The 12,827-nt window shown below is 42.1% G+C and overlaps 1 protein-coding gene across 9 annotated transcripts in view; it reads left to right on the forward strand.

Moving 5' to 3' along the window:
* Positions 1–12,827, forward strand: part of Ccdc68 (coiled-coil domain containing 68) — a 44,631-nt gene that overhangs the window by 12,142 nt on the left and 19,662 nt on the right. For 5 of the 9 annotated variants that reach the window (XM_006526076.3, XM_006526075.3, XM_006526074.3 and 2 more), the window contains 5 exons: positions 1,843–1,971; positions 3,101–3,187; positions 6,729–6,863; positions 9,425–9,550; positions 10,052–10,180. In XM_006526076.3, coding sequence (XP_006526139.1) covers positions 1,855–1,971; positions 3,101–3,187; positions 6,729–6,863; positions 9,425–9,550; positions 10,052–10,180 — 594 coding nt within the window. In that variant the 5' untranslated portion in view covers positions 1,843–1,854. The remainder of the gene's footprint in view (positions 1–1,842; positions 1,972–3,100; positions 3,188–6,728; positions 6,864–9,424; positions 9,551–10,051; positions 10,181–12,827) is intronic. The other 4 variants (XM_006526070.3, XM_006526071.3, XM_017317935.1 and 1 more) reach the window with 1 other exon arrangement.

Here is a 12,827-nt window from a genome sequence, read left to right on the forward strand (position 1 = left end):
TAGCCGAACACACTAACCCACGGAGAACGTCCGAGATTCAAGCCACTTTGAGTTTGCTACACTTGAATAAGACGCGAAAGTCATCTTTATCCCGACTCTGTCTATCCTGTGCCTTCCTTCACACCAGGGACAGTGGTTACTTTACGCATGAATATCTCACTCAGCAAGTGTCACCAACAGACACAGTTTATTAAAAAGAAGTCCTAATTTCCTTAAACTTAGAAACATACAGGGTTCTTCGTGTGTGTGTGTGTGTGTGTGTGTGTGTACGTGCTATACAGATGCTGGGAAGGCCAGACAAGGGCATCAGATTCCCTGCCTGGACTGGAGTTACAGGTGGCTCTGTTGTTGTGAATGGTGGGAACTGCATCTAGATCCTCTTTAAGAAGAGCAGTGTTCACAGTCAGCTATTGGTTGGATCACAGGGCCCCCAATGGAGGAGCTAGAGAAAGTACCCAAGGAGCTAAAGGGGTCTGCAACCCTATAGGTGGAACAACAATATGAACTAACCCCAGGAGCTCGTGTCTCTAGCTGCATATGTATCAAAAGATGGCCTAGTCAGCCATCATTGGAAAGAGAGGCCCATTGGTCTTGCAAACTTTATATGCCTCAGTACAGGGGAACGCCACGGCCAAGAAGTGGGAGTGGGTGGTTAGGGGAGTGGGGTGGGAAGGTATGGGGGACTTTTGTGATAGCACTGGAAATGTAAATGAAGAAAATACCTAATTAAAAAAAAGAGAGAGAGAGAGAGAGAGAGAGAGAGAGAGAGAGAGAGAGAGAGAAGCAGTGTTGTTAACACTGAGCAGCTTTCAAGCCCTGAGACTCAATCTGCGGTGATTTAGTTATACGACTTCTGAGTTCTGAAACCCCTCAGGCTGTTTGGTTTCTCTTTAAACTTTTCACCCAGTGCTCTCAGCGGAGCTTCAGGGTTAAGTCAGATCCATTCCTTCATAAGCAGTTACAAATGCTGTGCTTCCTAACTCGGTCAATCCTTTTGGGTTTGTTAACTGACACACCATAAAAACTTTCCATTATTACCTATTTGGTGACTGTAAAATACAGTTTGTGTATTAAAGACACGACATGTGCTTGCTAGGTCTTGTTTCTTTTCTTCCTCTTCAGTCCTATTCCTGTTATACTTTATTCCTTAGTGTTTGATCTCCTGCCATACTTAGTTGTATAGACTTCATGTCCTCAACCTGAATTACCCAAGAAGCCCTAGATTTCCTGCAGGAGGACTTGATAGCCAGAGAGTATAACCTGTGCGTGCATGTGTGCATGTGCGTGCGTGCGTGTGTGTGCATGTGTGTGTGTGTGTGTGTGTGTGTGTGTGTGTGTGTGTGTGTGTGAAGGCAGGATCTCACTCTAGAGTCCAGGCTGATTTGAAATTTACTTTGTAAAAGTTGAGAGACATATTTCTCTTCATCGTATTCTTTACCTTATTTTTAAAAATAAGAAAGTACGATATTAGGTATTCATTCTGTACCATGGCTTTTAAGTGACACACACACTGTAAATATTATTCCACAGCAGCAATAAACTTACCAGTCCTATTTCTGTGCATTTGTGTTTCTTGCATTTTTTCCATTACAACATCCTTTAAAAAAACATCTTTTATGGAGTTTCTGCAGGATACACACTACACAGTTTGACTATTACTATATTTTTAGTTTCACAGACATTTATTAAGCATTTCTGGTATGTTATAACAGGAAATGAATACATCAGCGGCCCGCTCTTGAGATTTTGTAGTCTAAGAGACTAGACATTTGAAACTAAAACTCCAGTTACGATGAACCTCCTTTATGTTGTTTGGCTGAGCTGATTTATGTTTTCCTAAAGCCAGAAGTCACCATGACAACTGTAACAGTGACCACAGAAGTTCCCTCAAGCGGTAAGACAGAAGACGGCCACGTCTTCTGTGACTCTTCGTCTGCTCACATTATTGAAGAAACCGAGTATGTGAGACAGGTATGAGGGCGCCAGTCATCATGCCCGTGGCATGCTTGTCTTATGATAAGCACCAGAATGGATTGGTGGGCTTTGTTTCCACACCCATGTGACATATGGAAAGGGATGAACCTCTCTTGGCTTAGGACAGTCAAGAGCTTAGGTTTAAACAGGGCTGGTCTCATTTCTTTAGAGTATAAACCCGTGCTTCCATACTTGTGAAGTGGAATGATTTTCTCCACTCAGTAAAACTGAGTAATGGCCAGGAGGGTTCAGAATACCTCTCAGCACTCAGCTCATCCCCCATCATTCTCTGCTGGGTTTCCTGCTGCTTGATAACCTCCCCTGGTGCTTTCCTGGATGGGATGCTGTGCTCCCAACTAGATGTTTATGTCTCCTGCTGATTGCAGCACTTTCCTTACCTTGTCCCTCTGCACAGCTCCAGCTAGCTAATGCCAGGGACTCCTCTGCAAATGACTTCATTAAAAATGTACCTTGGGAGAATTCACTAAGAGGAGAACCAATGAAAGATGCTCACATAAACGGCCTGTTATAGCAGATAGAGAAATTCTGATATTGGTAGTTTGTTCAGATCAGCTGATTAAATGAGCTTGGACTGTCGAGTAATTCCCCAGGTCAGCAAGACTGGAGCTCACATTTCATGCATGGATTTGTATGATCATGACTTAGTGATTTTTCTGTAGTAATTACTTAATAGCAATTATTTTGTGATAATTACTATGTAGTAATCATTTTGTAGTAATTACTATATAGTAATTATTTTGTACTGATTACTAAGTAGTAATTGTCTTATAGTAATTACTAAACACTAAATTAGTACTAAATTGTTGGTAAAATTGATCAAAATGCACAGTTTTAAAGTAATACTACTCACCAAAGTATCTTAAAGAATACTATTAACTTAGATTGTCATATTTTATCTGAAGAAAGACATATAAAACTCAAACAATTATTTTTATTAATCTAAACAATATAAGCCTAAGGATAATTTAAGTTGGAGGCTAGTATTTAAATCTGACATCAGGATAAATATGTAAAGATGCCCTGTAGCTAGTATAGAGAAAGAAAAATACATTTGGAATTAAACAACTTGTGAAACGAATGAACTTTTTTTTTTTAAATCTTCCAGATGCGAACTACACTGGAAAAGATCCGAAATCACATGTTTAAGGAAAAAGAAGGCTGTGGCAATGCAAGGCACAAACTAGATGCAGAGGTAATAAATGCACCCAGATTCAGTGCTTTCATTGTTTCAGAAAATTAGCATAAAGCCAGATAGAGTTCTATTCAGTCAGCCCTGCCAGTATTACTCTTTGAAGCTGAGTGATAAAATACTTCATGCACGTCTAACATCTAAAGATGTTAATGCCTCTATGTATGCTATGTTTATTAGGAATATCATTAGGAGGACCAATATCCAGGCCTTGGTGGAATATTGCAAACAAAACATAATTATACATTATATAGTAAGATATTAGACCAAGGAGAATACATGGTAGTGACACTTCTCACAGATAAAGATGTAAGCTTGCAAGCCTGCTGTGGGACACAGCAATGGACAGACAATGAACTGAGTGATCAGTAAGCTTAAGTGCCTCCCTTTTATTCCAATATCATCTTTGTGTACTTAAGTCGGAACAAATCTCTGTTAACTCAAATTCTACCAAATTAAATATCATCAGAACCAAGTGCATCACATCAGTATTTCTGACTATAAACCATACACAGCTACCTCATGAGAAAGTAGTACATGCTGCATAAAGGCTGACCCTATGACATCCTCAGTTTCCATTTGAACATGGCGAGTGCTAAAGATTGTCTTACATTAAATACTTCAAGGCTGGGTGAATAGGGATTTTGATGAGGTATGGCAGAGAAGATAAAATTAAAAAATCATTTTTGGTTATGTTGAGTTATCTTCTTCAACTCTATCAGTGGGTAGGCATAGGCTTCTAATTTGAGGGTACAAATTTGAATTAGAAGGTTCATGCTACTGTCTTATTTAGAGTTTTATTACTGTGAAGAGACACCATGACCAAGGCAACATTCTTTTTTTTAAATACCTATTTATTTATTATACATTTGTACACTATATCTGTCTTCTGACACACCAGAAGAGGGCATCAGATGGTTGTGAGCCACCATGTGGTTGCTGGGTATTGAACTCAGGACCTTTGGAAGAGCAGTCAGTGCTCTTAATGCCCAAGCCATCTCTCTAGCCCCCAAGGCAACATTTTTTAAAGAACAACATCTAATTGGGGCTGGCTTACAGTTTCAGGAGTTCAGTCCATTATCATCAAGGCCAGAAGCATGGCAGCATAGAGACAGCCACGGTGCTGAAGAAGCAGCCAAGAGTTCTACATCTTGATCAGAAGGCAACCAGGAGAAACTGTCTTCCAGGCAGCCAGCCAGGGGGAAGTTCTCAAAGCCCATCCCTGAAGTGACACACTTCCTCCAACCAAGCCACACCTCTCAATAGTGCCACTCCCTGGACCAGGCATATTCAAAACCAGCACAGTAGGCATATTGTTTTAAATTTGAGGCTATAAATCTGTAGTCGGATTGGTTACAATATATAGGACATTTTGGTTGGTGTAACTTTCCAAAACCAGAGCTGGGTTTGACACTCTTAGCAGGAGGACAAGAGTTCAAGTCCTGCTTCTTTGAAATAGCAAGACTTTCTCTAGAGAGTGCATAATAAAATACAGTATTTTTGACAGGGGAGGAGATTTTAAAGCATGCGAGGGTATGTAGAAATGATAGATCGTCCTAGTGCATTGTGATGAGCTTCCCAAAGCACGTGTCTGTGCAAGAGGAGAAAACCACCACAGCGGTTGAAAGGGATGATGGAGAATTAGGAGAAAAAGGGGTAGAGGATGGAACCCCTGAGACTGGATGAAAGGGGTAACCATCCAGTGTGGTCGCTGGGCCACGTAAACCAAGAACTGGCCACTGGAACCACTGAAGTGGTGTTTTGTTGACCTTGCTAGAAGTACCTCTTGCTAGGAGGGCATGGTGCTGCTGTGATGTAGGGTCTTGCTGCCATATAAAGTAGCCTGGTAGCAACATCTCTAGAGGCTATTGGATTTGTACTGTCTAGACCTCCACCCAGACCTCCTAACTCAGAATCTGCAGCCTTTTACCATCAGATGACTCCTATGAGAACACTGATCTAAACCTTTAAAACCATCAACGACAGCAAGTAATTTACCTTTCTCCAAGTTTCTGTCAATTATTCTTTTGTATATATCTATGGTCAGGGAAGGTGTACATGAGGTCTGGACCACAGAAGAAAAGGAGTTACTGTATACATGTTATGTGCTTGGTTTTTATTTCTGGATTATAGATAATTTATTATAGTGGGGAAAATTATAGGTTTGGCTGTTAAAGAATCTTAGACACTAAATCAGGTCTCATGGTTATTTATATAGGTGTAACTTTGGTGTCCTAGTTAGCTTTAACTGTCAACTTGACACAGACTAGATTCATCTGAGAAAGGAAAGTCAACTGAAGGATTTCCCAGATTAGCTTGCTCTGTGTGGGATTGGCTTGGCTGTTACTTGATGTAGTAAGATCCAGACCATGGCGAGTGGAGCCACTTCATGACCAGGTGGCTCTGGGATGTATAAGAAAGCTAGCTACGCTTGAGTGTGTGAATGAGGCCCCTTGCAGTGTTCCTCCCTCCATAGCTTCAAGCTCCTTCACCAGACCCCTTCACAGACTTCCCTCAACGATGAACCTGGAGATAAGTGTGCCCAGGGTCAATTCTTTCATCTCCCAAGTTGCTTTTGATGGGTGGCTTTTTTTTTCTTACAGCAATAAAAATCAAACTAGAACACTTGGATTTCTGAAACTTTAAGTTTAAATTTCCTCACTTCTATAAGGAGTATAACACTTTCTTATATTTTTAAGCACTCAGCGAAAGAAGCATATATATAACATTGAAGAGATGACATGGTGCATAATAAGTGCTTAACAAATAGAAGTTGTTATCAAAACTACAGGGTATGTAGCGTTGCAAGACAATGTTTCTATCTGCCACAAGGTAAGGTGAAAGCAGACCGTGCAGATGATGATCAGGCCACTGTGTCGTGAGCTCCTGCATCTATTGCACAAACATCAACTCTGTTGCTCAGTTTCCACATCTGTGAAACTGGTGGGCTGAGCAGTGTGCTAGTGTGCTCTTCCCCTCCATGTTGTCCAGGATTCTAGATGAGAATTATGTTCCAGGTGTACCTTCAGGGAGCGTGATTGCACAGGATTACATCTGGGCGCAGCTCTATTCTGATATCTCGGTTCAGAAATTTAATATGACATGGTTGCAAGGAAACACTGCTAACATTGGGTGTGCTATCCGGTTCTGTTTAATCAAAATATACTGATAGGTATGACTTTAATTAATCCAGTCTCATGGTTATGATTCATATGTGAGATATATATACACACACATATATGTATATTACACACATATACATACATAAATACATATATATATATGCACATGCATAACTATTTAAAAGCAGTAGGAAGTATAAAGTGCAGAAAGGATGCATGTCCTTATAAGACTGTGTAAATTTGAGCAGACTCAGAAGCTAGCTTGTTTATCTAGAATTAACCATTGAAAGTTGGGATTCAAAGAGTTCTTTTTGCTGGCTTGAGTCCTCTCTGGCTTCTGTAGGGAATGGTTATCATTATTGCCAATGCTCACAGAAGAAAGGGAGAGTTGGCTTGAAGATTTCTGTGTTTGTTCCTTTCAGGGATCTGGAAATATTCAGAATGGCTCAGACTCCACCACAGACCCCACCTGTCTGGATTTGCTCATGGAAAACATGAGAAGAAAAGATCAGCAGCTCCTGGAAATGAACAGAGAGAATGAAGTGTTGCAAATCAAGGTATGACTACGAGGAGCTCATAGATAGTTAGCATCCATAGGTCTATCCAGACCGGGACACACCCACTCACACACAGAAACCCTCAATATTCAAACAGATGAGAAAATTGTTGGAATTAAATTAAATCTTACTTTTGGAGACTACTTTTACTACTGAAGAAATCTTGGGAAGGTCCATGGAGATAAAGTTTCATTTATGAAAAAGCAGCAAGTTCTGGAAGCTTCCTGTGTGATATCATATATACAGCTAAGGGTGCTACACGGTGTTAAAGTGGAAACTTAAGGGTTCTTTGGAAAGTCACTTGTGTTGGCTGCTGTTTTGCTGGGGCAAACACGTGAAGGAGTGTTTTCCTGAAGTAGACACAGGTGAAAGGCTAAGGCAGACTCCTGAAGGAACACTTCCTGAAGTGGATATAAAGTGAAAGGATGCTGTACTAAAGCGAGCACGTGAAAGGACACGTGATGAAGGATTCTTTGCTAAGGACACACTTATATTGTCTGCCTTACACGGCATAGCTGAGCTGCTTTTTTTTCAGGACTTTATAGATAGAAACTCACCAAAAAACTTCTGGTGGTGTGTTGCAGTTTCTTACCACTTCCATGGACTCAGGCTGATTGGCAGAGTGATGTCAGCTGAGACAGATGCACATGGTGAGGCAAGACCCATGGAGGACACGTGATGTTTGGAGGCTATAAATAGGGCTTGATGGACAGTGGCTGTGGCTGAGGTGGTCTTGCTTATACAACTAACTTTGTAACACTTGTTGGTCTTGTAGTTTTGCTGATCATTGCCTCCCAGAGAGGCACAGCTGAGAACTTCTCCTGGCGTTCGTCCTGGTCTCTCTTGCTGACTCTTGATGAGGCCGAGGCCTGGCTGTCTCTGCTAGGTAGTCCCATTCTGCTGATTCATGTTTGCTATTCCGACTCTACTGGACTTCTGGCGTATCTCTGAAGTGTATATGAGTGGGTCAAGCTGCCACTATTAACCTGTGAACTGAACTGCCAATTTCCAGACAACACAGATGGGATTTGCTCCAAAGAGCCATTTTTAAACGTCCCCTTGCCCCATATCCTTTCTTTTCCACTATCTCTAGAGGGTGGTGGGCTAAAAGGGAGGTTAAAGCATTTAAGAACCATTATTAAAAGTAGGAATCGAAAAAAATAAAATTACACTGTGTCTTAGTTAGGGTTCTACTGCTGTGAATAGATACTATGACTAAGGCAACTATTATAAGGACAACATTTAATTGGGGCTGGTTTACAAGTTCAGAGGTTCAGTTCATTATCGTCAAGGTGGGAGCATGGCAGCATCCAGGCAGGCATGGTACAGAAGGAGCTGAGAGTTCTACATCTTCATCTGAAGGCTGCTAGCAGAATACTGGTTTCTAGGCAGCCAGGATGAGGGTCTCAAAGCCCACACCCACAGTGACACAATTATTCCAACAAGACCACACCTATTCCAACATGGCCACACCTTCTAATAGTGCCACTTCCTGGGCCCAGCATATACAAACCATAACACAGTGTGTACTTAATCATTTATTGAGGGGAGAGATTGCAGGCTAATTTGTTTTCTACCATAGTCCATTTGGAAGAGACATTGTATCTTTAAGAAATCTTAGAGCTAAGGAGATACCTTAGTCAGCTAAGTGCTCACTCTACAAGTACGAGAGCCTGAGTTACAGCCCTTGCAGCAACAGAGACAGCTAAGCATCGAGTAATGTGCCTGCAATCTCAGTGTTTGGGAAGTGGAGGCAGGAGGATTCCTGGCATTGCTGATTAGACATCCTAGGTGAACCAGGGAGCTTCAGGATATGCTGAGAAACTCCCTCTTTAGGGGGAAAAAAAAAAAAGACAATGTTGACTGATAGTACCTGAGGAAGGACCTCCAAGGTTGGCTCTTCTGATCTCGCTATGTGTGTGTGTGTGTGGGGGGAACTGTGCATCCACACCCACACATGTGCACATGGGAACATACATGCACAGGGAAAGGTGCACACATACCCTCACAACCCAAATACCGAGCCCAACCTCTATTGCCAAATGCCTCGCTGATTGTCTAATTAACCTATTGTTGAGTGCTTCATAGTTCCCCATGATTACCGTGCTATGTAAATCTCAGCAGCCGCCCCGATCGTTTCCTTAACTTATAGCCTTGAAAGACTGACAGTTGAACTTCATTACTCCTATGTCTCATCCCACTTCTGTCTCAGAGAGCATGTGTTCGTTAGCATGCTGTGAACGCTGGTAGTTAAGAAGGTGACCCCTAAATGTACTGACAGTGTGCTGGCTACCTTTGCAAAGCCCTGCTGTGTGGAGCGCTCAGGCTTGGCTTGACCATGTCAGATGCCCGCGTTCAGTACCCGACCAGAGACTACTTCATTTGGCACCTTGCTCTTACTTAACACCAGCAACTTCTCTCCCATTACATTATTTGCAAGGATGCAAATTGTAATTAGAGACTGCTTTTAATTGACCATAAAATGGTTCTGCGTTTCGTTCTTTTTAACTTTTCCACTTTGAAATGTCCAAACATGCAGGGTTACTTTTATTTTTCCCTAGCTGGAAGCTTCCAGAGAAGCAGGAGCAGCAGCTTTGAGAAATGTGGCTCAGAGATTATTTGACAACTACCAAACACAAGCTGGAGACCTGGAGAAAAAGCACGAGGGCAGGAAACATCTCCTTCAGGTACTACCCTGGCCAAAGCTTGCAGAGCAGGAGAACACAGCCCCCACCCAGCCATATGAAGCCTGGGGCTGCACTGTGAGTGGTGTGACCTGTAGGAACAGGTGTATGTGCCCTTACTTTAGGGGCTCAGCTCTAACCTGAATGACCTGGCATGAAGGCTCACCTGGTGCTTTCAAGGGCAGATACATACTCATGGTTGACTGCGTCATTTTGAGCTTTGTTTCATATATGCCCAGAGATAAGCATGTGTACTTTAGTGGAAGCCAGCTCCTCTGAAGTCCCCTCCCTAATGGGCACGCTTCTCTCCCAGGACTGACTTTTTGTGCCAGCTACATATCTAACAAGCAACCTTGGGACACAGTGGGGGTAATTATCCGACTTTTAGGACATTTTCTGATAAGAAAAGAAAACACTTTTTTAATTGGATATACAAGACGTTGTGGGTTTTGTTTTAGATAAAGAGTCAAAACAGAAGTCTAGCAACTGTTTTTCTGACCACAGGTCAACAACCTTGAGAAAGAGCAGGCATTAAAGGGAAGCGCCGAAAGTCTGAATCTACTTTCAGAAAAACTGGAGGAAAAACATGGGCAAATCGTAGGGCTGGAAAACCGTGTACAGAGGATGGAAAACGTAAGTCCGAGAAGTAAAGGCATGCCATTGTCACGGGGTTCTAGAAAGGGGCATGGAATGGCAGGTTGAAAGTTTCCCTTGCAGTTTTAGTTTGGGGAAGGGTATCCTTCACAATTCTGCTTCTCTCCTTAGACATCTTCTATGACTTGCTTTGTACCTAGGCTTGTCTGATTTCTCCTTGGAGTCCCTGTATGCACTTGGTGGGCTGTGGACAAAATAATGAGTTAAATCACAAAATGACGCTGTTAGGAAAAAGGAAAGTGGACCCCTGTAATCCAGCACTTAAATATATCAGAGCTAACGTATTATCTTTCGGCAGCCCTGACTTCTCGGGGTTTAGAACAAACCATGGCCACCAAATGTGTGAGAAAACTCAGTGGATATTAGAATTCTGGAAGGGTCTATTTAGGGAAGAGCAGTGGAAGGAAGCCTGGTAGCCTCATGGACTATCTTCCAGTGGTTAGCACTATAAATACCAATATAAATCTCATTAACTTAGTATGTGTCTTCAATTTCCAAATTTAGATAAAATAAGGGTTATTTGCTAGTCAAATGGGCACCTCAGAAACCAAAGCGGGAGTGGATAAGAATGTAGTCTTAGGCTTCTACTGAGTTATGTCTCATTTACCAGCCCACTCACTGTACTCCTGGGTGGGCCCTGAATCTACTCAGCCTTTGCTCCTTTTTAAAAGTTATTCTTTTTTTTTTTTATAGAAAAGATTTATTTATTTTATGCATGAGTACACTGTAGCTGTCTTCTTGTCTTCAGACACACCAGAAGAGGGCATCAGATCCCATTACAGATGGTTGTGAGCCATCATGTGGATGCTGGGAATTGAACTCAGGACCTCTGGAAGAACCAGTCAGTGCTCTTAACTGCTGAGCCATCTCTCTAACACACAGCCCTTGTTCCTTTGAGCTGCCCTAGGTTTTCACCATTAGGGAACTTTTACTTCTTGGGTGCTACATTTCTGTACTATGTAAGTTTCTGACAAAGGAAGTTTAAATAGCTTTGATATATTTTCCAAGAATATAAAATTTGTTAAGACCATGACTGTGAAATGTATAGTCCTAATGAAGATCTCGTGAGGAAATCAGAGATACGACATATGCACAGAAAAAACATGATCTAATGATGATAGCATTCGCCCATGCCTCTATAATGCCACGGGCCACGGTTGTTGTTCCCAGAATCACTGAATCATCCTTGGCAGTTTGCTTGCCCCAGCAGGCAAGTTTATAATCCTTGGAAAAGCTGCAGTATTGTATGAGTACCTGTTAGCATTAGAATATCTTATATTGCAGTAAATAATTGGAAGGACAGAGACAGCCCAGTACATATTTACATTAAGAGTAGAAAGACAATTCTGTAAAGCAAATAGAATTACCCAACTAAGCTACTGATTACACAACCTGAAATGGGAGATTAGAACTGAGGTCACCACCTTCTAAAACCCAGGGTCAGGTTAGTGGCCATTAACCCAAAGCCACTTGTGAGTGCATCCAACTTATCAAACGAATGGTGGAAGAACAGTCAGTTCCCTCTCCGACAATCCAGGAGTTCTGTACTAGATGCAAGCTCTTGTCTACCCTGGTTGTGCAGAGTGCTGTTATTTCAAGGTATTTGAGCACCTATCCTGTGCTACACATACTTGTGCAGCACAGAGTCAGGCACAGGAGATATAGTAATACTTGTGAATAAACTGGAAATAGTCACTGTTATGAGGACTACAGTGTATATAACTAGATTGTGCTGAGCATAAGAAACTTTCCAGATTTCCTGTTATAAATTTTGCTAATGGTCCTTTGGAGAAGCGGAAAGCCCACTTAAGGTAGAGCAGTGTATTCAAGAAGGTTGATACTGACCCACAGTTGTAATTCTCTTTCAGAGCTCTGTGACACAGTAAGTAGACAGAATACCATGCTCAGCCAGGCCATGTGTTGTGTTTATAAAAAGATAATGGAGAGAAGGAATATGTTTGGTGGGAGGGAGTGCCTCCATAAGCCCATACCAAGGCATCCCTTACCCCTGAAGGACCAGCCACAGGACAGTATAGAGTAGAATAGAGTTTATTTAGGGTGCGGGGAGGGGAGTTGAGAGGAGAGTAGAGATAGAGAAAAGCAGAGAGAGAGAGAAAGAGAGAGAGAGACAGAGAGTAGAGGAATAGAGGCTGGCCATGAGCACACGGAGAGAGAGGGAAGAGGGGAATAGAAAGAGTGGGGAAAGGGGAGAGGACAGAGCAGGAACAAGAAGACAAGAGCAAGAGAGAGCAGAGGGGGTAAGCAGCCCTTTTTATAGTAAGTCAGGCACACCTGGCTGTTGCCAGGTAACTGTGGGGCAGTGCTTAGACAAAAGGCTAACACCATGGGATAACCTTCCAGTTTTTCTCTTGATCGCTAAAGTGGAGACTGTCAGAGTCTCTCTGGTAAACGGAGATTGAGTAGAGGAGCAATGTGCAAGACTTTTTTTTTAAATATTATTTTCTTATTAAGTATTTTCTTCATTTACATTTCCAATGCTATCCCAAAAGTCCCCCATACCCTCCCCTCCACTCCCTTATCCACCCACTCCCACTTCTTGGCCCTGGCATTTCCCTGTACTGAAGCAGATAAAGTTTGCAAGACCAATGGGCCTCTCTTTCCAATG

This window comes from Mus musculus, chromosome 18 (assembly GCF_000001635.26).
Source record: "Mus musculus strain C57BL/6J chromosome 18, GRCm38.p6 C57BL/6J".
NCBI lineage: Eukaryota > Metazoa > Chordata > Mammalia > Rodentia > Muridae > Mus > Mus musculus.